Here is a 23,424-nt window from a genome sequence, read left to right on the forward strand (position 1 = left end):
TTTTGTTCCAGCCACACTAACCTCTTTTGGGTTTTCCAACTCATCAAGCTCTTTCCAGCCATAAGGCCTTTGTCCCTTGGTGTGGAACACTCTCCCCTCCCCTCTTTACTCCTCCCAATCCTCCATATCTCAGTTAACTCCTCCTCCAGGAGGCTGCCCCTAATGCCACAGATAAAATTAGATGACTGATTTCAGATATATCTTACTCATACCTTACAACTTTCTTTCATGGTGCTTATTATGCTTGTGATTATATCATAATTTGTGCAGTTATTGGCTGGCTGCCTCCCCCTACTAGACTGTAGGTGTCACGGGGGCAGGAGAAGGGCCTGTCTTAGTCACTGATGTGTCCCCAGCATGCAGCACAGCACCTAGCACTGACCTTAATAACTATCTGTAGAATCAGTGAATGCATGATTCAGGCCTCAGCTCCTCAGAGAAGCTCCCTCACTGACCTAGCAACACCAACCATTTCTTCAGTAAAGTGTTTCTCCCCAGCCTCTCATCATGGCTCTCTTTGGGATCCTGCCAGCACCTCCACCTCAGGCTTCACTGCGTGGCAGCTAGCTAGACGGGAGACGCCCCTGCCTGGCTTGGCCCATCAGGTGCTCTCCCAGGGAGTTCTAACTCAAGACACAGGGAGCAATTTCTTCTTTGTTGAGTATGTCGGGTTGCCTGGAGTGGCTGTGTCCACACACACCTAGACAGCAGGAGCTGAGTAGTAAAGAAAAGCAGAGAGGACCACAACCAAGACCCGACACAGCTAAAAATAAAATAAAAAAATAAATAAATATTAAAAAAAGAAAAAAAAAAAAAAAAGCAGAGAGGAAAGACGATGTCACCTAGAAAGAGAAGGAGAGAGAGAGAAATGAGATAGGAGACAGAGAGTGACCAGCCTTGGTTCCTGGTTCCTGTCCCTAGTGAAGCTTAACACTGAGGTTCCACAAAACTCCCTCCTACCGCCCTACCCTAGATTCAGGTAGGCTTTGTTCCTCCTAAAAGATGGTTCACAATGAAGCCCCTTACATTACTGAAGATGTTCTTCTGCCAGTGAGAGTCAGGGCTGCCGTCCATGTTCCAGAAGCGGATGGTATTGTCTGAGGAACAAGTCAGAAAAGATCCTGACGGCAGACAAGCTCTCTGATCTTCAAACTCAGGATACACCTACAGTCCCCAGAGAACAAGGCAAAGGGCGATTCATTACAACCACTTCAATGACAGCACTATGATATACTATTGCATGGTGAAAAAAAAAGTAAGTTGCAGATAAACAGCCTTAGTGTAATGCCTTGCAGGAAAAAAAAGACACAAAATGCTACCATATATTACCATGCCCCATCTTCAGTCCAGTCCATAAAACATCCCCACAAATAAATTTCTAAGGAAAATGGGTAGCGCAAATCACTAAGCACAAAAGGAAACAAGATACCACGAGCAAGAAGCAGCAGAAACAACAGAGTCTAGCTTCAAATACTGGAATTATCTAAGACTATAAAATAACTACGCTTACTATGTTTAAAGAAATAAAAGAACTTTGACAAGATTAAATGAGTAGCCAACCAGAAACTATAAAGAACACCCATGCAGAGCTGAAAAGGAACAAAATAGAACTACTTCTAGAAATGAAAAATAAAACATTAAAAACCAAAGATTTGACTCAGTTGAAAAGAAAATTAACTAAATTGAAAGACAGAACTAAAGACGTTATTCAGAATGCAACTCAGAGAGACAAAGAGATAACACATAAAGAAATTTCAAACTATGGATGCCTGGACTCTGAGAAGACGATGACAGCGGCATCATAGAGTTTTAATCCAAAGTTCCCACGTGAAAAAGAGAAACCTGAAAGCAAAACCAAAACCCCATGGACAAGATCTGTACCAAAAGTAGGTGAACAAGATATTCTCATAACTCCCCAAATACAAGCAGGTAGGAACAAATTACCTCCAGTCATAAGACCTACATGTTCTCAACACGTATATGGGAGAAAGCAGAGAGGAGCAATGAGGTATTCTAACCTCAAAGTAGCCAGCAGGTATTCACTGGAAAGCACAACTGGCCAAACGGAACAGTAGTTGAGCTTGGCAGGGTGGGGGTGGGGGGTCATCCACTCCAATAGTGGTTGAGTGCAGGGCTCGGCAGTAAGGCCTGAAGGGGCTGGAGAAATCAAGGCCTGGTGAGCTCTCAAAACTAACCTGCCAGGGCTCCTTTCAGGACAAAGGCCTATACTGAGGAGAAACTGCTGGGAATGGAAACAAAATTGATCAGGATAGGGACAAGAGAGACAAAGTAAAGAAGTACAGATAAAAGTAAGGACATGGGCCTCCCTGGTGGCGCAGTGGTTAAGAGTCCGCCTGCCGATGCAGGGGATACGGGTTCGTGCCCCGGTCTGGGAGGATCCCATATGCCGCGGAGCGGCTGGGCCCGTGAGCCATGGCCGCTGGGCCTGCGCATCCGGAGCCTGTGCTCCGCAACGGGGGAGGCCACAACAGTGAGAGGCCCGCATACCGCAAAAAAAAAGAAAAAAAAAAAAAAAAAAAAGTAAGGACATAACATATAAATAGGAACATAACAAGGAAATATCAGAAAGCAAGCTGCCATATTTTGAAACATAAAAAGCATTAGAAAAGGGAGTTCTTTCTTGGCAAGTTAGCTGCCCTGAACCACACCAACTTCTAAAAATGCAGAAAAACCAGTATCACTTAAAAATGAACAACAAAAAAGGGACCCATGCCAAGCAAGCCCCAAACAAAGTTACTCTTTAAAATAAAAGGAAAAGTGTACAAAACTGTATATCAACTATATTTCAATTAAAAAAAAAATAAAAGGAAAAGAAAAAAAGCATACCAGAAGCCACACGGCACAGCCACAAAAAAAAAAGAAAAAAAACATCTACTATAAAAACCAATACCAAGGGGCTTTCCTGGTGGCGCAGTGGTTAAGAATCCACCTGCCAATGCAGTTCGATCCCTGGTCCAGGAAGATCCCACATGCCACAGAGCAGCTAAGCCCACACGTCACAACTACTTAGCCTGTGCTTTAGAGCCTGCGAGCCACAACTACTGAGCCCGTATGCTGCAACTACTGAGCTCATGTGCTGCAGCTACTGAAGCCCATGTGCCTAGAGCCCGTGCTCTGCAACGAGAAGCCACCGCAATGAGAAGCCTGCTCACCGCAACGAAGAGTAGCGCCCAGTCGACACAACTAGAGAAAGCCCATGCACAGCAATGAAGACCCAACACAGCCATAAATAAATAAATAAATAAACATGTGGTATGCCTATATATATGGTATCCCTTTAAAATAAATAAATAAAAAATTCACTAGGGTTCAACAGCAAATTTGACAGGCAAAGAAAAGAATCACTAAACCTGAAAGTAGGTCAATTGAAATTACCTAGCCTAAGGATCAGAAAGAAAAAAGTATAAAGAAAAATAAATAAAGTCCAAGGGATTTATGGAACACCATGGAGAATACCAACGTATACATTACAGAAGTACCAGAAAGAAAGGAGAACAGGAAAAGGGCATAAAAAATATTTTAAAAAAATAATAGCCAAAAACTTCAAATTTGATAAAAGAATCAATACATTAAAGAAGCTTAAAAACTCCAAGTAGGATAAACAAACTAAAAGAAATCCACATCAAGACATACCACAAAGTACTGAAAGCCAAATCCAAAAGAGAAAATCTTAAAAGCAACATGAGACAAGTGATTTATCCCATAGAAAGGATCCTCAATAAAATTAACAGTTGATTTCTCATCAGAAATCATGGAAACCAGAAGGCAGTGAGACTACACATTTAAAGTACTATAGGGCTTCCCTGGTGGCGCGGTGGTTGAGATTCCGCCTGCCAATGCAGGGGACGCGGGTTCGTGCCCCGGTCCAGGAAGATCCCACATGCCGCGGAGCGGCTGGGCCTGTGAGCCATGGCCGCTGAGCCTGCGTTTCCGGAGCCTGTGCTCCGCAACAGGAGAGGCCACAACAGTGAGAGGCCTGCATACCGCAAAAAATAAATAAATAAATAAATAAATAAAGTACTATAAAGAAAAAATTGTCAACCAAGAATTCTATACCAAGCAAAACCATCCTTTGAAAATGGAGAAACTGGGGACTTCCCTGGCGGTCCAGTGGTTAAGGCTCTGTATTTCCAATGCAGGGAGTGTGGGTTTGATCCCTGATCAGGGAACTAAGATCCCACATGTGGCATGGTGTGGCCAAATAAATAAATTAAATAAAAATTTAAAAATGGGGAAATTGGGAGACTTCACATATAACAAAAGTTGAGGGAATTTGTGGCCAGTAGACCTGCTCTACAAGAAATGCTAAAGAGAGTCCTTCAGGGTTAAGTGAAAGGACATGAGACAGGAACCTGAAGTCACATGAAGAAATGATGAACACTGGTAAAGGTAACTGTATAAATAAATATAAAAGCCAGTATTATTGTATTTTTGGTTTGTAACTCCTCTTTTTTTCTATATGATTTAAAAGACAAAGGCATAAGACAATAATTTAAAATCAGTGTTAATGAGAATACAGTGTATAAAGACATAATTTGTGACAATAACAACATAGAGGGGGAGGGACAGAGGTATATAAGGAGCAGAGTGTTTGTATACTACTGAAGCTAAATTGGTATTACTTCAAACTAGTTTGTTAATAATTTAAGATGTCACTTGTAACCCTCCAGTAAGGAAATAACTTTAAAATATACAGAAGAGGAAATGAGAAGGAAATCAAAATGGAACATTACAAAAAATCAATTAAACACAAAAGAAGGTAGTGATAAAAGAATTAAGAAACATTAAAGATATCATATAGAAAGCAAATAGCAAAGTGGCAAGAGTAAGACCTACTTTATGAACAACTGATTTACATGTAAATGGATTAAACTCTTCAATCAAAAGGAAATAAATGGCAGCATGCATTAAAAAAAAATCCAACTATATGTTGTCCACAAGAGATTCACTTTATATCCAAAAATACATACAGGTTGAAAGTGAAGGTATGGAAAGATATTCCATACAAATAGTAACCAAAAGGGAGCTTTGCATGTCTATAGTAATGCCAGACAAAATAGACTTTAAGTAAAAAATTATTACAAGTGACAAAAAAGGGTCAATTATAAAGAAGATATAACAAATATAAACATACAACTAACACAGAGACCCAAAATATATGAAGAAAAAGTTGAAAGAACTGAAGGAGGAAATATACAGTTCTACAATAATAGTTGGGGACTTCAATATTCCATTTTCAATAAAAGATAGATCTAGGGGACTTTCCTGGTGGTCCAGGGGTTAAGAATCCACCTTCCAATGCAGGGGACGTGGGTTCGATCCCTGGTCGGGGAACTAAGATCCCACATGCCATGGGGCAACTAAGTCCGCGTGCTCTAGAGCCTGTGCACCACAACTAGAGAGCCCACACGCCACAACTAGAGAGCCCACATATCACAACTACTGAGCCCATGTGCCACACCTAGAGAGCCCACATGCTACAACTACTGAGCCCGTGCACAAGAGAGAAGCCTGCGTACCACAACAAAGAGCCCACGCGCTTCAATGAAAGATCCCACGTGCTGCAACTAGGACCCCACACAGCCAAATAATAAATAAATAAATAAATAAAATGAATGACTGCTTCAGCTCAAAAAAATAAAAAGATAGATCTAGAGAGATAAAGAACACCCAATAACAGCAAAACACATTTTTCTCAAATGAACATGGAACATTCTCCAGAATAGACCACATATAGGCCACAACGTAAGTCTCAATAAACTTAAAAGACTTTAATCATATAAACAATCTTCTCCAACCACAGCGGAACGAAATTACAAGTGAATAACAGAGGAAATATGGAGAATTAACAAACGTGGATATTAACACACCCTTACATAACCAATGGGTCAAAGTAGAAATCAAAAGAGAAATTAGAAAATACTTTGAGGCCAATGAAAATGAAAACACAATATACCAAAGCTTATGGGATGCAGCAAAAGCAATGCTCAGAGGGAAATTTACAGTTGTACATGCCTACAAAAAAAGAAGATCTCAAATCAATTAACTTCTCACCTTAAGGAACTAGAAAAAGAAGAGCAAACTAAACCAAAAGCTAGCAGAAGAAAGGAAATTATAAAGATTACAATGGACATAAACAGTCTTTTTTGCAGAAATGGAAAAGCTGACCCTAAAATTCATATAGAATTGCACAGGATCCCCAAATAGTCAAACCAAATCACTACAAAACTATAGTAATCAAAGCAATGTGGTACTGGCATAAAGATAGATATATATCAGTAGAATAAAATTGAGAATCCCAAATTAAACCCATACATCTATGGCCAGTTGATTTTCAACAAGTGTGCCAAGATCACCCAAGGAGGAAAGAACAGTCTGCTCAACAAGTGGTGCTGGGATTATCCATCCACATGCAAAATAATGAATTTGGACCCTTACTTCACCATATACAAAAATTAACTCTAAAGAGATCAAATACCTAAGTGGAAGAGCTAAAACAATAAAACTCTTAGAAGAAAACATAGGAGCAAATCTTCATGACTAGGAATTTGGCAGTGGTTTTTTAGATATGACACCAAAGACACAAGCAACAAAACAAAAAATAGAGAAACTGGACTTCACCAAAATTAAAACCCTTTGTTCATCAAAGGACACTATCCAGAAAGTGAAAAGACGACATAAAGAATGGAAGAAGGGCTTCCCTGGTGGCGCAGTGGTTGAGAATCCGCCTGCCAATGCAGGGGACACGGGTTTGAGCCCTGGTCAGGGAGGATTCCACATGCTGTGGAGTGGCTGAGCCCGTGTGCCACAACTGCTGAAGCCCGTGTGCCTGGAGCCTGTGCTCCACAACAGGGGAGGCCATCACGATGAGAGGCCTCTGCACTGCAGCGAAGAGTGGCCCCTGCTCGACGCAACTGGAGAGAGCTGGCACACAGCGAAGAAGACCCAACACAGCCATAAATAAACAAACAAATAAATAAATTAAATTAAACAAAACTATAAAACTTCTAAAAAAAAATGGAAGAAAATATTTGCAATTTATATACCTGTTAAGGGTCTAGTATCCAGGATATATAAAGAACTCTTACAACTCAAAAGCAAAAAGAAAGCCCAATTAAGAAATAGGGAGGGGATATATGTATACATATTGCTGATTCACTTTGTTATACAGCAGAAACTAACACAACACTGTAAAGCAACTATATTCCAATAAAGATGTTAAAAAAAAAAAACCCCAAAACAGGCAGGAATTCCCTGGTGGCGCAGTGGTTAAGAATCCGCCTGTTGGGCTTCCCTGGTGGCACAGTGGTTCAGAGTCCGCCTGCCGATGCAGGGGACATGGGTTCGTGCCCCGGTCCGGGAAGATCCCACATGCTGCAGAGCTGCTGGGCCTGTGAGCCATGGCCGCTAAGCCTGCGCATACGGAGCCTGTGCTCCGCAACGGGAGAGGCCACAACAGTGAGAGGCCCGCGTACCGCAAAAAAAAAAAAAAAAGAATCCTCCTGCCAATGCAGGGGACACGGGTTCAATCCCTGGTCTGGGAAGATCCCACGGGCCGTGGAGCAACTAAGCCCATGCGCCACAACTACTTAGCCTGCGCTCTAGAGCCCATGAGCCACAACTACTGAGCCCACGCGCTGCAACTACTGAAGCCCGTGCTCTCTAGGGCCCGCATGCCACAACTATTGAGCCTGTGTGCTGCAACTACTAAAGTCCATGCGCCTAGAGTCCGTGCTCCACAACAAGAGAAGCCACCACAAAGAGAAGCCGACACATCGCAATGAAGAGTAGCTCCCGCTTGCCACAGCTAGAGAAAGCCCATGCACAGCAGCGAAGATCCAATGCAGTCAAAAATAAATTTTAAAAAATTAATTAAAAAAAAAAGAAATAGGCAAAAATCTTGAATAGACATTTCTCCAAAGAGGATATACAAATGACCAACAGGCACATGAAAAGAGGCTCAAAATTATTAATCATTAGGGAAATACAAGTCAAAACCACAATACCTTGCAAATACTAAGATAGCTATAATTTTTAAAAAACCAAACAGAACAATAACCAGTGCTGGCAAGGATGTGGAGAAATTGGAACTCTCATACATTGCTGGTGGGAAAGTAAAATGATGCTGCTGCCATGGAAAAGTCCGGTGGTGGTTCTTCAAAAACTTAAACATAGAATTACCACATGATCAGTAATTCCACTGCTGGGTATACACCCGAAAGAAGTGAAAACAGGTGTTCAAACAAAGCTTTTACACAATAGCACTCTTCACAATAGCCACAAGGTTATTTTGGCTATTATGAATAGGGAATAAACCAAAAAGAAACAACTCAAATGTCCATGAACTGATAAATGCATAACAAAATGTATTATCCATACAATGGAATAGTATTATTCAACCTTAAAAGGGAATAAAGTACTGAAACATGCTACAACATAGATGAACCTTGAAAACATTGTTAAATGAAAGATGTCAGACACGAAGTCCACATATTCTGTGATTCCATTTATATGAAACATTCAGAACAGGCAAACCCATAGCAACAGAAAGCAGATTAGCTGTTGCTATGAGCTGGGAAGAGTAGGAATGGAACGTGATTGCTTAATGGGTACAGAGTTTCCTTTTGGGGTGACGAGAAAGTTCCAGAACTAGACAGTAGTGATGGTTGTACAACACTGTGAATGTCCTAAATAACACTGAATTGTATATTTAAAATGATTTAAGTGGGGGCTTCCCTGGTGGCGCAGTGGTTGAGAGTCCGCCTGCCGATGCAGGGGACACGGGTTCGTGACCCGATCTGGGAGGATCCCACATGCCGCGGAGCGGCTGGGCCCCTGAGCCATGGCCGCTGAGTCTGCGCATCCGGAGCCTGTGCTCCACAATGGGAGAGGCCACGGCAGTGAGAGGCCCGTGTACCGAAAAAAAAAAAAAAAAAAAAAAAAAAAAGATTTAAGTGGTAAGTTTTATGTTATGTATATTTTACCGTAATACATATGTACACTTATACTCCCCTCAAATAAATGGGGTCAAAAGGGAGAGAATATAGTATATAATGGCTATATGATCAGATCATATAGATACAGAATAATTAATCTAAAAATTAGGGGAGAATGGGGAGAACATTTGCAAAAAAATTGTTTTAACTGTTTTCAGAATTGAATTATCATTCTTAGGCTGTTGTATTATAATGTGGGAACAAGGAAATGACTAACTGGGGATATTCTAATTCCATCATCCCCCTATGTCTTTGAGAACTAGGATTCTGGAAGGATCAATCCAACAACTATAAGCATCCCTAGCACCCAGACTGTGACTTTGATATACCAATTCAAAGTGAAAAAACAAAACAAAACAAAACAAAAAACAGGGCTTCTTCAAGAAATGGCTGATTCCAGGTTTGGGGCAGGAAATGCACAAGATGAGGCTAGAACACCTTGTCATCCCTTGTCATTAGCAAGGTAGCTAATTAAAGACTACTGGCATCATGTCCAAAGGACTCAGGAGCCAACCTGAAGAGGCTTCCACTGGCCAAAGATGGGACAATTTGAGCTCCAATAATGTTAATAATTGCAGTCAATTAAAACATATCCAATATATTTAAATATATGAATTTATAATGATGTTAAATAAAAACAACTAGTTACCTTTAGAGGACAAGGAACCAATTCATTATCTTGAAAACTGGTAATTAAAGGGAAAGAATCAAGCATTTATCCTGCCTTTCCTATAGGAAGTGTACCACTGGGGGACCAAATGGTAGATGAGGGGAAGTTTCTCTTCACATAAGCAGTCCAACTAATAAAAAGAAACGATAGAATTAGAATATCACCATATTGCAACCCCCAATGAATAAAGGGATCTAGGCATCGAGTGTCAACAGCTGTTAACAATAATAATCAATCAACTGCACATTTCTTTTGTGTGGTTTTCTAGATCTGTTTTATTGAAAAAAAAATATAAAGGATAGAGAAAGACAGCACATTAGAGTAACAGAGAAAGAGAGAGTGGGGTAGAGGCAGCTCTTAAATCCATATTGGCTGAGAACTTTCCAGAACTGATAAAAAGATCTATCCACAGATATTTCTGTTGAGAATATATATATAAATAACCAGCAGATGCAAAGAAAATGAATTGGAAAAAAAAAAAACCAAAACACATACTAGGGCTTCCCTGGTGGCGCAGTGGTTGAGAGTCCACCTGCCAATGCAGGGGACACTGGTTCGTGCCCCGGTCTGGGAGGATCCCACATGCCGCGGAGCGGCTGGTCCCGTGAGCCATGGCCGCTGAGCCTGCACGTCCGGAGCCTGTGCTCCACAACGGGAGAGGCCACAACAGTGAGAGGCCCGCGTAGTGCAAAAAAAAAAAAAAAAAAAAAAAAAAAAACACATAATAGACTGATAACAAGAGTGAGGGTGAGAGAGACAGCAAGAGTCGGGGGTGGGGAGGTGATCAAAAAAGACTTTAGCTTGATCTGTAATATCTCACCTTTTTTTAAGGAGAATATATTTATATATAAATTTTGAAAGTTATTTAAAAAACATTCTTGTTAAGTGAGAAAAGTGCTATCAACAGAAATGTCAGATCCATGAAGAGAGATGTATTCAAGCAAAGGGCTGAATAATGCCTATTCAAAAGGATAAAGTTATTTCTCACAGTCCTGAACTGGGCCACTGAAAACATAATTTCTCTAGAACAAAGATTCCTAGTAATAAGAAATTTTCGGGAAATAAAAAAAAGCAGACTACAATTCTTTCTCTACCTTATCTTACCTACAAGTCTTATCTGCAGGAAGTATTATACTTAGAACAGCTTCAGAATGAAAAATCCGCAGAGATTCATTCTCAGAAAATAAAGACTTCTTCAACACTTAAATAAAAAAGGGCTTCCCTGGTGGCACAGTGGTTAAGAATCCACCTGCCAATGCAGGGGACACAGGTTCTATCCCTGGTCCGGGAAGACCCCACATGCCATGGAGCAACTAAGCCCATGCGCCACAACTATTGAGCCCACACGCCACAACTACTGAAGCCTGTGCGCCTAGAGCCCGTGCTCCGCAACAAGAGAAGCCACCGCAATGAGAAGCCTGCGCACCGCAACAAACAGTAGCCTCCACTCGCTGCAACTAGAGAAAGCCCGCGCGCAGCCATGGAGACCCAACACAGCCAATCAATCAATCAATCAATCAATCAATCAATAAAAACAAACAAAAAAAGCCATGAAACGTAAACGCCCTCGACAGAGAGCTCCCTGAGGTACACACGCTGCTGCTGCAGGACCTTTGCACTTGCCGTACCCACAATGGTGGCGTGCCTCACCCCTGACTTCCTGCAGGTCCTCCACTCGAATGTCACATCTTCAGAGAGGCTTGCCCTGACCACTCTCCTTTCTAGAATAGCACTCTTGAACCCCCTTTCCCCTAGGCGGCTTTGTTTTTCTTCAGAGAAGTATTGTACTTGGCATGTTCCATATTGATGTGTTTACAGGTTTACTCTACCACCCGGATATGAGCTCCAGGAGATCAGGACTTGTGTCAGTTTCCTGCCCAGCTGTGTCCCCAGCACCCAGAACAGCACCTGGCACATAGTAGGGGTCCATGAGTATCTTTTGCAGGTATGGCTGAACGGGTTCCCCAAACTCTGCAGAAGCTTCCTCAGCTGAGCCCCAGCTGGGGTCTAAGCAGGGGGAGGGGGAGGGAGAGAGGGGCTCACCTCCACGTTCCAGACGTAGGAGCTGTGGAAGAGCTCTGACCACACCTTGCCTACTTTGTTGATGTCTTTGACATCCCAGATGTAGATGCTGTGGTCCTTATACACACAGGACAGCCACTGGTGGACGGGGTCGAAGATCAGCGCCACTGTATCTGGGTAGATGGCTTCTGCCTTCCTGTGGAAAAGGAAGCTGACAAGGCCACGTGAGTCATCAATGACCATCCACGTCACTGTGAGTGGTAACAGCTGCCTCTGGTGAGGCCTGAGCTGCCTCCTGTCTGGCAATGCCATCCCTTATGACCTTTGTGGTGACCCATCTCTCCTATTCCAACTCCACTTCTCACTCCTCCACCTTCTTTCTTTGCTTTGCTTCTAATACAGAGACTGTGAACTGGAAGCTTCTGCCTGGCCCCTAAGAGTGCTTGAATCTTCGACTCCTGTTAACATTTCTCTCCCCTCTTTTCACTCGGCCCAAGCTCCATCCTCTCTCTCTGAGCATAGGATAATGGGCACAGAGATCAGGCCTTCTCTCTCTCAGCCTCACAAATACATGATCAAAACCCCCTGTGTAAGGGGGCTGGTGAGCTGTCCCCTGGCTTGGGGCCTTCCTACCAAGGCTACAGTTGCCTGAGCACTTACTGTGTGCCGAGCCAAGAGCTTTAGCTGTGCTGAATTCCCACAATCTCCATGAGAGGTAGGTACTATATTTTACAGACGAGGAAACGGAAGCACTGGTTGATACAGCGACCTGCCCGAGGCCACACAGTACACAGCAGAAAAGGTGGCAGAGCTGGGCACCCCGGCCACTACAACACACTACTGTCTGTGGGTTGCTCACCCACCTTCTCTTTCCTTTGCGACATCCAGCAAGCCCCTCCACACGCTCCCTTAGAAAAGGCACACCCAGGAGGTAGTGTCCAGCAATCTACAAAGAGGCAACCCCAGGCACCCAAAACCTTCTGGCTAGGTAGCCCCCCTACCCCCACAAAACAGACTTACAACAAAAGGGAAGATACACTACAGCTCAGCCCCTCCACCCACTCTCAACATGGCAGCCAGAGGAGCTACTACTCAAGGCCTGACCAAGTAACACCAGTGCCTGAGGTCCCAGTGGCTGCCCAGTGACCTCAGAATAGGCTCCAAGCTCCTCTCAGCAGCTTCCATCAATGCTCGCACCTGTCCCCTACCACCCTCCCCCCAGCACACTGGGCTCCAGCCACACAGCCCCCAGCCGTTCCTGTGACACACCGAGCCCAGTGTGCTGTCCCCTTAAGGCCTCTGCATTTGCTGTCAGGACCCAGCTCTCCACACACCTGGCTTGTTCTCACCAGAGAGGCCTCCCCTGGCCACCCAGTCAACAGCCCCACCCCGAGACGCTCTTCTTCTTGAGTCCCTGCTTTATTTCACCAAAGCATTTACGACTATCTGAAATGATCTTGTTTATGCGCTCATTTATCATCCAGCACCTTCACTAGACTGCAGACTTCACGAGATCCTCCTGCCTCCTTACAGCCTGTATCCTGCTTCCAGCCCAAGGCTGGCCAGTAGGTAGATGGATCTGGAAGCATGGATGGATACCAGCAGACAGACTCTAGGTAGGCCCCTCTCCCTCCTCATGCCAGGCAGTACCTGGGCTCCAGGCCCTGGGCCACATCCACTCCAAGGTAGTGCGGCTTGGGCAGGTTGGCGAGGTATTGCAGGCTGTGGGCTTGGAATATGCGGACTATCCCATCTGTGCAGCCGCAGAAGATGAGCTCCTGGCTGACACAGAGGCAGGAAGACAGCGAGACCTGGGGGGGCAAAGGGGACCCAAGTGGACTTAGTGTTTTGTGTGGCCCAGTTCAGGGATACGGGGGCTGACAGAACAGCCTTGGGCCTCCAGAAAAGCCTTACAGCTTTGGGATCTAAGAAGCTCATTTTTGCAAATGTTAAGATGTTTGAAATCAGGATATAGTGCTCAGTCACTATTGAAGGAAAGGGGGCAGCCGGCAGACAGAGGCACAAATTGGGACAGAGTTATCATTGTCATAGAGGAACTCAGCTGTGTGTGGAAAATATCTCCTCAGCCGACTGTGACTTCAGATAGGTCGCTTGCAGTAGCAACGTTGAATTTTAGGCTTAAATTAAATTTTAGGCTTTATTCCTTATTGCTTAAAAATACCTTCATAGAGATTATACTTTAAAGCAACATAGGAAAAAGTTATTATATACAGGAAGGACTGTCTCTTCTGCCAGGGCATGCAGACAGAAGGGGCAGGAACTGCCAGACCTCTGGATAGAGCTTAGAGGAGTTTTTCCAAACCTAGAGGGACTAAGTTTATGGGTCATTTAAGACACTTGCTCAGGGGCTAAACATCTATCTATCCAAAGCTTCTGACTTGCTTAAAAGCTGCATGAGTTCTAACAAGAGGATTCAAATGAGAGAAATAAATGATGTTTAACCAACAAGGAAAGACAGATAAAGCTCGGAATTCTTCCACACACCTCTTGCCATGCCATTAACCCTAAAGCTGAGCTCCAGAGGGGAGTCATAAGAGCAGGAATAGGACAAGGAGGAAAACTGTGATGCTCCTGCTAACAGCCAAACAGGCATCCAATCCCAGGACAGGAAGACAGCTTGGATTCAGACCCTCAGATCCTGAAGAAAAGTGGTTCTGTAATTTATTGATATATCACCTTTTAGTTTAAAATTTATGTATTTTATATAGTCTTTAACTATAAAAGTAATATAAAAATTATTATGTCAATGATACCTTAGATTAAAAAAGAAAAAAAGAGCGGTCCTCCCACCAGCCAAGAGTGCCCAGTGAAGAAAAGGAACGTGAACTGGGTCAAATGGTGATGGGAAAGCAATTGTAACCCTGACCCCCATTATAGGGGAACCAGGCACTGTGCTAAGTGCCTTACACATATTATCTCGCATGACTCCCCTGTCAACTCAGTGAGGTAGGCAGCAGTAGTTCCATTTTACAGATGAGAAGAGTGAGGCTCAGAGAGGGAAAGCCACTCTCCCAGAGTTGTACAAGCAGAACAAGAAGTCAGACCCAGAGCTGGTGTGACCAACTATCATGGAGGGGCACTGCTGAGTGTCCCTGGAGACACATGTCATGGGGAGTGTTTCCCTCACTGACAGCAGAGAGGGAGGCTGAGGTACCTTTAGGTTGATCCACTTCTCCAGCACCCTCTTCTCGTTGAACTGGCAGAGGAGGCCCGAGTAGGACACACAGAAGGTACTGCCTGTCATCTGGCCCCGGCCACACGCCACACCACAGAAGACGTTGTTGTGCAGCTCACCCAGGATGCCTGAGCGCCCCACGAGGGGCACTGTGCCCGTCACCTGGAGGCAGAGCAGGGCACGGTGAGACACTGTCCACATGGCCTAGCCCCCAGCAAGGTCACGGCGGGCCTCTCATGACCAGTGGATACGACACGGCTGAACAGGAGAACTCTCAGGAACTCCTCCGAATGGAGAAGGGAAGAACAAAGAGAACACACACTTCCAGGCAGAGTGGCTGGAGGCCGCAGGCCAGGGGTGAAGTCTGGCCCCGGGGTCCAGCAGGGGAGGTTACCCAGCAGGGCCTACCAGTCAGTCAGCACCTGGAGAGCAGGCCCAGAAGCAGAAGGCAGACCCCTGAGAGGCTAGACAGCCTCTGAGACCACTGCCCCTGAATCTCAGGTAGAACCAGGAGTCCCTGCTGCCCCTGACAGCTCCTCCCCTGGGCCCGGATGACGTGGCAGGGACAGGAACTGACCTTTGCTTCAGTGGAGACTTCCAAGAACCAGAACCGCACATGCCGGTTCCCAACAGTGACAAAATAGCTGCTGTCCTCTGAGAAGGAGAGGGCGATGACCCTGCACGATACCTTGTTGGAGGCCACCACGATGTCTTTCTGGAAGAATCGGTGCAGAGAAGTTCACGCCAGCACCCACCTCATCAGACTCTTTGAGCCTTTGCCCTCAGCCCTGTGTCTCTCCACCCTCCCCTGCTCCAAGTCTGTTTTCCTTGGGCCCTCCTTTTTGGGGAAACCTACGTGTGACACTCTTATCATTCCCAACACAGAGGAGACTGAGGCCTGGAAAGGTTCCCACGTGAGGGTAAGTTTCAGAGCTCTCCTCAAGAGTCCAAGCCCTGCAGCCCACACATGGTGTTGAGGACAGCCACAGCTGGAAGGTAAGGACAACACGAGCCACGCTGCCAGATATTGGGCTCTTACTCTGGGCCCTGCTGAGCCCTTCACAGGATAACTCGTGGAATCCCCTCAGCAGTCCTACAAGGGAGGTGCATCTCCCCACCACCCTGTCATGGTCAGAGGGGGCTGTCACATGCTCAAGGTCACACAGCAGGTCATGAACAGAGGCAGGACTTGATACCCACTTCTCCCGACTCCAAGTCCTCCCCAGGCTGTTCCAAAGTCCAGCCTTCCAGCACATATCAACTCACTGAATTCTCACAACTCAACAAAGTGGATACTATTATACCCATTTTACAGATGAGGAAACAAGACTCACAGAGAGGTTAGGTCCCTTGCTCAAGGTCACAGCTGGTCAATATAAAAAGAATTATAGGGCTTCCCTGGTGGCGCAGTGGTTGAGAGTCCGCCTGCCGATGCAGGGGACACGGGTTCGTGCCCCGGTCTGGGAAGATCCCACATGCCGCGGAGCGGCTGGGCCCGTAAGCCGTGGCCGCTGAGCCTGCACGTCCGGAGCCTGTGCTCCGCAACGGGAGAGGCCACAGCAGTGAGAGGCCCGCGTACCGTGCAAAAAAAGAAAAAAAAGAATTATATGTTCCCTGGGTTGACAGCTTGTCACGTGCCCTGCAACAGGTGCCCAGAACCGGGATTGGCACGTAGTAGATGCTCAATAAATATTTGCTGGTTAAACACTTTACCAAGTTACCTCATTTAGTTCTCCCAATGCCCAAGACTCAGGGTGTTCTGGCAGCTGGCTGCCTTGTCACACGCCCACCAGTCAGCTCTTACCTTCCAGTCCCAGACGTTGAGTACCATGTCGTGCTGGTAGCCCATGGACACAATGTGCTTCATACTGGGGGAGAAGGCCACACAGGCCACACCGTACTTGTGGCCCAGCATCTCCGCCACCTGACTCTTCTCTTCCACGTCCCAGATGCGCACAGCGGGCCTGTGCCCGTTCTGGGGAAGATTGGGGCCATTTACTGCTGCCCGGTTCTGCACCCAGGTGGGGCTTGAGGGGCTTTCAGGGCTGAAGTTGGCATTGCCCCAGGGTGCGCCCAAAAGCTACCTCCCTCATCTGTCACGGGGCTTTTCTAGCCCAGGAAGGAGCTATTCCAGGGATTCCTCAGGCCTCCTGGAAGGGATGGCCGCAAGGCCCTCCCCACCCACTCAGTCATGATCACAACTCACCTCCCCCGTCACTATGTACTTTCCATCAGGAGAGAAGGCCAGGGCACTCAGAGACTTCCTGGGGGCAAGGAAAGGGGTTGATCACTGATTCCACTGAGGGTGGGCAGCCAGACCCCAGCCTGGCTGTGCTCACAGCACTCGGCCCACTCCTCACTCCCAAGAGGCTGGGAGAGGTGAGCGCCTGCAGCTCCCCGAGAGCCACTGCTACATCCTTGCCCAGCACAGCACCCAGTGGGTGCCCTGCTGCTGGAAGAAGCGGGGGCAGCGGCACAGGGAAATGGGGTTTTGTAAAAGCAAAGGCCCCTTCCTCCCCCAAACCCCAAACCCTGATGGGGTGGATACTGTATGGAAACCCTCCTTCCCTCTCCCTCTGACAGGGTGGGCTCCCTAAGACCCCATCCACCCTGTAACCCTGAGAAATTCAGATGCAGGAAATGGTACAGATCTGGCCTAACTATGCAGGTGGTACTGATGGAAGATCCTGGCAGACATCACACTGAGACAGCCTGCAGCCTGTGCTCCACTGCTAAACACTGAAGGCGTCCTGGAAAACCCGTAAATAACCAACACATTTCTCTTCGACACTCCCAGCTAGCCTGCAGGAGCCCTGAATGATCAGTCTAGTTTGCATGTTTTGTGGCAGCAAGTTTCACTGTTCGCTGACTGTGCTGATTTTTCTCTCCTCTCTCTCTTTTAATCCTGTTTTTACCTCTGTTCCTTAGCAGTCTAGTAATTGTCCACCTCGAATGAGTAAACTGCTGTGCAGATAACTAAGTCGAGGCCTCTAAGTCAGTCACTGAAAATCTCATAGAACATTTATCTTCATCAACTCAACCCTCTGCAGCTTCCACTGCTCCTTAAGGTAACAGCCAAGGTGTGCTGCCCATCCAATATCCACTCGCCTCTCTTTCCTCACGAAGGGAAGCCCAGTTTTCATGGGGATGGCAACGGCCCCAGCAGGAGTACATCTCCTCACCTCTCCTGCAGCCACACAGGCACAGCTACATGACGCAGTCTGGCCAATGAGAGGTAAGCTGAAGTGTTGTGTGGGACTTCCAGAAAAGCTTCTCAAAGGGAACTCTTTGCCCTGCTCCCCACTTGCTCCCACATGAAAACCAGAATTTCACCTTGGGCCAGGAGGTGATCTTAAGCCTCCCAATAAACATGGTGAACAGAAAGACAGAAGGAGTGGGGCTCCTGATGCTGGCAGAGACACCAGCCCCCTAAGTGCCTACTTCCTGGTTTTGTCTGTGCAGGAAGAGCACGCCCTTGCCTTTTAAGCCATGCCTGTTGGGGGTGGGGAAGAGGGCGGGTCTGCCATCTGCAGCTGCCCCTAGCCTACTGCACGCCTGAGCCTGCGCCTGGCCCTCTGCCAAATGGGCCCCACTACTCCGATTCCTCACGCACACTCGGTGCAGTCAAGACCCTTCCTAGCCAGTTTTGAGATGAGGAGACCTCAACACAAGGAAGTCGTGCCAAGGTTACCTAATCAGACAGAGCACATGAGAATTCCCCAGGGAGCTTTTGCAAACTATCAAAGCCATGCTAAAACTAGTGAGTAAAAGTTTGGTAAGGAACAGGGTAGTATCTGCATAGTTTCAGAGAAGCTCCCCTCAAGATACTCACTCATCACAAAGGGGAAAAGGGAGGCTTCCCAGCGGAGAAACCTGGTAGACACCACCTTAACCAAGGGATCAAGGTGATCACCACGAGCCACAGGAGAGAACGATATCACGCACCTCCTGACGGAACGCGCTGAGGTGAATGCAGCATGCCTTCGGAGGTGGTCCTGGAGAACCTAACTCATCTATGAGGAAACTGCACACAAACCCAAACGCTGGGACATTCTACACAACACCTGGCCTGCAATCCTCAAAGGTGTCAAGGTCATGAAAGTCAAGAAAAGATAGAGGAAACCTCTTTAGATTGAAGGAGACTGAAGAGACAACTGAAGGCAATGCGTGATTCTGGACAGAATCCTTTTTGCTGTAAAGGACGTTCTTGGGACAAATGGTGAAGGCTGAATGAGGAGCAGATGGTAGTGATGTACCACTTTTAATTTCCTGACTTTGCTCAATCTTTTGCGGTTTTGAAAGGTCATACTTTTTTTTTTTTTGCAGTAAATTCACACTTAAGTATTTAGAGGTACAGGGGTATCAGGTATGCAACTTACTTTCAGATGGTTCAGAAAAAAATTACTATGTATATAGACAGAGAATCAGAGAATGATACTTTTTTTGGGGGGGGTGCCGCACAGTGCAGCTTGCGAGATCTTAGTTCCCCAACCAGGGATCGAACCTGGGCCCTTGGCAGTGAAAGGATGGAGTCCTAACCACTGGACTGCCAGGGAATTCCCATAGACAGAGAATGATAAAGCAAATGTGGTAAAATGTTAGCATTTGGGAAATATGGGTGAAAGGTGTACAGGTGCTCTTTGTACTATTCTTGAAGGTCTGAAATTATTTCAATATAAAAAGTTTAAAAATTGGCAGTGCTTAGGTCTTACTCCAGACTAACTGATTCAGCCTTCTCTGGGGGTGAAGCCTGGGATCAGGTGACTCTGAAACGCAGCCACAATGAACACCTCCACTCTGGCCACACTGCCTCCTAAGACAGACCCATCTGTGACTGATAGTGGATACTTCTATGCTATCTGCTTCGGATCAAGGTTACCTACTCTACCGCCTACAGGACTCAGGGAGGCAACAGGGAGGATGAGAAGAATTGGGCAAGGGGCATTCTGACAAATGCCACCAAACTCCAGCCCATCCCTGCCATAGGGGAATGTGGGCCCCAGAGATCTGAATCTCTCACATTTCTAAAACGAGAGGGCATCTGGATTTTTGTGTAGAAAACTTTAAATGTTGTCAATAAGTCCGATATTTAAAACATACTGTCAGACAAGTCTGTGGGCCCCTAGTTTGTGATTATTGACAAGAAGTATTTCACCTGAGATCACACAGTGAATAAACACTTAAGTCTGGATTGGAACCCATCTCTGCCCTCACCACCAGTGACAGAACCCACAGTCAGAGTCAAGGGTCCAAGAAGCCCCTTCTGAGAGGGAATCTGTATCTACCAAACCGTATCTTAGGGACCTTGCCTTAAGGATCGTGAGGGAAGAAGAAAACCCACAACTTATCCGTCCACCTGGAGAGCCCGGCCAAAGGAGCTAAGCTTGAGTTATTTGTGCAGTATTTGTGGAATAAAAAGTTGCAGTGAGGTGCCTCCCAAGTCACAACCCGATTGGGACCAAAGCCCCAGGATGGCACAGTGTTCAATCAGCCCCAAGGCAGACCCGGGCATCATCTTGGGCCTGCTCAAAGCCAAGGGTCTTCCTCAGTAAACTGGCAGCTGGAGGGATCTTTCTAAAACCCAAATCACACTCATTCATTCAGGAAACGATAAGTGTTATCAATGTGCTAGACACTGACCCCAGGTATAGGGACACAGAAATTAACTAAGAGAAAGTCCCTGCCCTCAGAGAGCTCACACTGTGAAAAGACAGTAAATATCATCGCTGAGGAAATTAGACAGCATATCAAAAAGGAGTGCATTTTGTGGAAAAAAGTAAAGCAAGGAAGGGAGATAGAGTGTACTGGAGGGCTGGGGTGCGTGAAGTATACCCTTGGCCTGCAAATGCCCTCTAGTGGCTTTTCTTTGCAATCAGCATGAGAGCCAACCCCTCCCAAGGCCCCTGTGATGTGGCTTCTGCTGGTTCCAGCCTCACCGCCCCCTCACCCATGGAACCCTGACTGCTCCTCAAACATGCTGAAATTCTTAACCACTGCAGGTCCTTTGCTCTTGCTGTCCCCACACCTTCACATGGGTCACCCCCTCACTTTCTTCAGCTCTCAGCCTCAGGGAGGCTCTGATAAGACTCTGAGAGAGTCCTTTGCCTGCGAACCTGCCCTAACACATCCCCGTCATTTCCTCCATAGCAACAGTCATGGTCTCATGGTCAGCTAGGAATTGCCAACTAGTTTAGTCTGTCCCTCCCCCCACCACCCAAGCTGTTAGCTCTACGAGAGCAGATTCTCGTCTCTTTTGTTAACTTCCATGTCCCCAACACCTGGAACAGTACCTAGCACTGAGCAGACCCTTGGTGAATGTCACTGAACCGCCAGGTGAATGAATGAGTCACCCACCCACAAGCACTTCCAGGCAGTGTGGGGAAGGAGGGATGTGCCAGGACCCTGGTCCCACCCCTACCCCATGCCCGGGTCCCAGCTTACCTGGCTGTATTAAAAATGTGCTGCTGCTTGTTCTCCTTGGGGTTCAAAATCACCACCACACAGCTGGCGAGAAAGAGAAAAATGTGCCCAAACTAAGGGGAGTATTGGGGTCCAGGGATGATTCTGTTCCCAACACAAGAGCCCACATATAAACAAGGCTCTTTCTGAACAGATGCTTCTCTCTTCAGTCTCCTCCTCCCCCATTATCTATGCTGAGGATTCTGGGCACTTAACATTATTATTATTGTTATTATTTTAAACATTTATTTATTTATTTATTTTGGCTGTGTTGGTTGGGTCTTTGTTGCTGCATGCAGGCTTTCTCTAGTTGCAGTGAGCGGGGGCTACTCTTCACTGTGGTGCGTGGGCTTCTCATTGCGGTGGCTTCTCTTGCTGTGGAGTGCGGGCTCTAGGCACGTGGGCTTCAGTAGTTGTGGCACGCAGGCTCAGTAGTTGTGGCTCGTGCACTCTAGAGCACAGGCTCAGTAGTTGTGGCACATGGGCCTAGTTGCTCCACGGCATGTGGGATCTTCCCGGACCAGGGATCGAACCCGTGTCCCCTGCATTTGCAGGCGGATTCTTAACCACTGTGCCACCAGGGAAGTCCCAACATTATTATGAATATCAATATAATCTTAAATAGAAGCCAATACTTCCTCTGCGGTAACTGTTAGGTTCTGGGCTAATAAAGACATACTGTGCACAATCTCTTTAAATCCTCACAACTACCAGATGAGGTCAGGAATCTTTGTCACTTTTCATAGATGATGAAACTGAAGCCCTTTACAGAGAGGGAAGTCCTTTACCAAGGACTCCCCAGCAGGTCGGGGACAGAGTGGGTAAGTGAATCCACACCTGTCAGATTCAAGAGCCCAACCCTGTCCTCTATTCTGGCTGCTTCCCAGAGACTCAGTAGCAGATACTGTTCATCAGGAATTACTATGGCCCTGCTCTGCCCTGCCCTGTGGGGGTGAGGGGTCCCTTCGGCACCTCGAAGAGTGCCAGGCTAGACCAGTATTTGTGGAATAAACAGTTGCAAATGTCCTTCAGTCCTCTCAACTAACTACCCAAGAGGAGGGTATCACTAGTTCTGTTTTACAGAAGCAGAGGCTTGGAGAAGGGCACACACGGTGGAGCTGGGACACAAATCCAGATGGCCTGACACCAACCATGGCTTGGATCTTAACCACCTACCTTTCCCAGAATCACTGCCACCTCCCGCCTGCAGTCACAATAAGGCTCTCTTAGCACTCACGCATGCCAGGTACTGTTCTATACACAGAAGGGCCCATGGAATCCTTCCCACAGCCCTCAGAGGTAGGCAGCATTATCTGCATTCTACAGACGGAAAAGGCGAGGCCCAGAGAGATTCACTGAAGACTTCAGGCTCTGAACTCAGGATCAGTGATCAGAGGCTGAGGCCCACCCACTCACTCACCCTGCCAGGTAGGCCACGTGGCCTGTGCTGGGGTCACAGGTTAGGCCATTGCTGTTCTGGGCTGTGATGCCAAGCACCTTCTCAAGTGATACCTGCAGGAAAAAGGCCCAAATTAGAAGCAGCTGCCCCAGCAGGCCCCACGTGACACAGTCACCTCAGCCACCCATTCAATCCCTGTCACTCCAACACATTCACTGAGCGTCTAGAGTCATCTACCAGTAACTAAAGCTTGTCCTCCTCAAATGCTGCTTTGATAAATACAGTGCTAGGTGAAGGGCACAGAACGGTGAGGAAGATAGACAAAAAAAATCCCTGTCCTCCTGGAGCTCACATTCTGGGGGTGATGGGATGGTGGACATAGAAAATGAACAGAACAAACATGTAAAATAGATGTCAGGTGACGATGGGAGCATTAGAGAAAAATTAAGCAAGGAAGGAGATTGAGAGTACAGAGAAAGGGGAGAAGGCTTCACTGAGAAGGTGAATAAGACTCTAAGTATTTTATATGGATGAAGACTTGACAGCCCACAACACTGCGAAGAAGGTGCTATTATCACCACTATTTTACAGATGAGGACAGAGGCCCAGGTCCCACCCCTGTGGAGTGGAAAGGTTGGGATACAAACCCAGGTAGTCTCTG

General features: G+C 46.4%; 1 protein-coding gene across 5 annotated transcripts in view; it reads right to left on the bottom strand.

The window, feature by feature from the left end:
• The window catches only part of WDR62 (WD repeat domain 62), a 49,776-nt gene that overhangs the window by 23,576 nt on the left and 2,776 nt on the right, over nt 1-23,424 (bottom strand). For all 5 annotated transcript variants that reach the window (XM_060084798.1, XM_060084796.1, XM_060084795.1 and 2 more), the window contains exons 2-10: nt 22,785-22,876; nt 21,347-21,409; nt 17,112-17,169; nt 16,710-16,880; nt 15,483-15,620; nt 14,885-15,067; nt 13,360-13,520; nt 11,731-11,920; nt 1,027-1,164 (exon numbers count right to left, since the gene is read on the bottom strand). In XM_060084798.1, the coding sequence (XP_059940781.1) occupies nt 1,027-1,164; nt 11,731-11,920; nt 13,360-13,520; nt 14,885-15,067; nt 15,483-15,620; nt 16,710-16,880; nt 17,112-17,169; nt 21,347-21,409; nt 22,785-22,876 (1,194 nt within the window). The remainder of the gene's footprint in view (nt 1-1,026; nt 1,165-11,730; nt 11,921-13,359; nt 13,521-14,884; nt 15,068-15,482; nt 15,621-16,709; nt 16,881-17,111; nt 17,170-21,346; nt 21,410-22,784; nt 22,877-23,424) is intronic.

Source organism: Mesoplodon densirostris, chromosome 19 (genome assembly GCF_025265405.1).
Source record: "Mesoplodon densirostris isolate mMesDen1 chromosome 19, mMesDen1 primary haplotype, whole genome shotgun sequence".
NCBI classification, from domain to species: domain Eukaryota; kingdom Metazoa; phylum Chordata; class Mammalia; order Artiodactyla; family Ziphiidae; genus Mesoplodon; species Mesoplodon densirostris.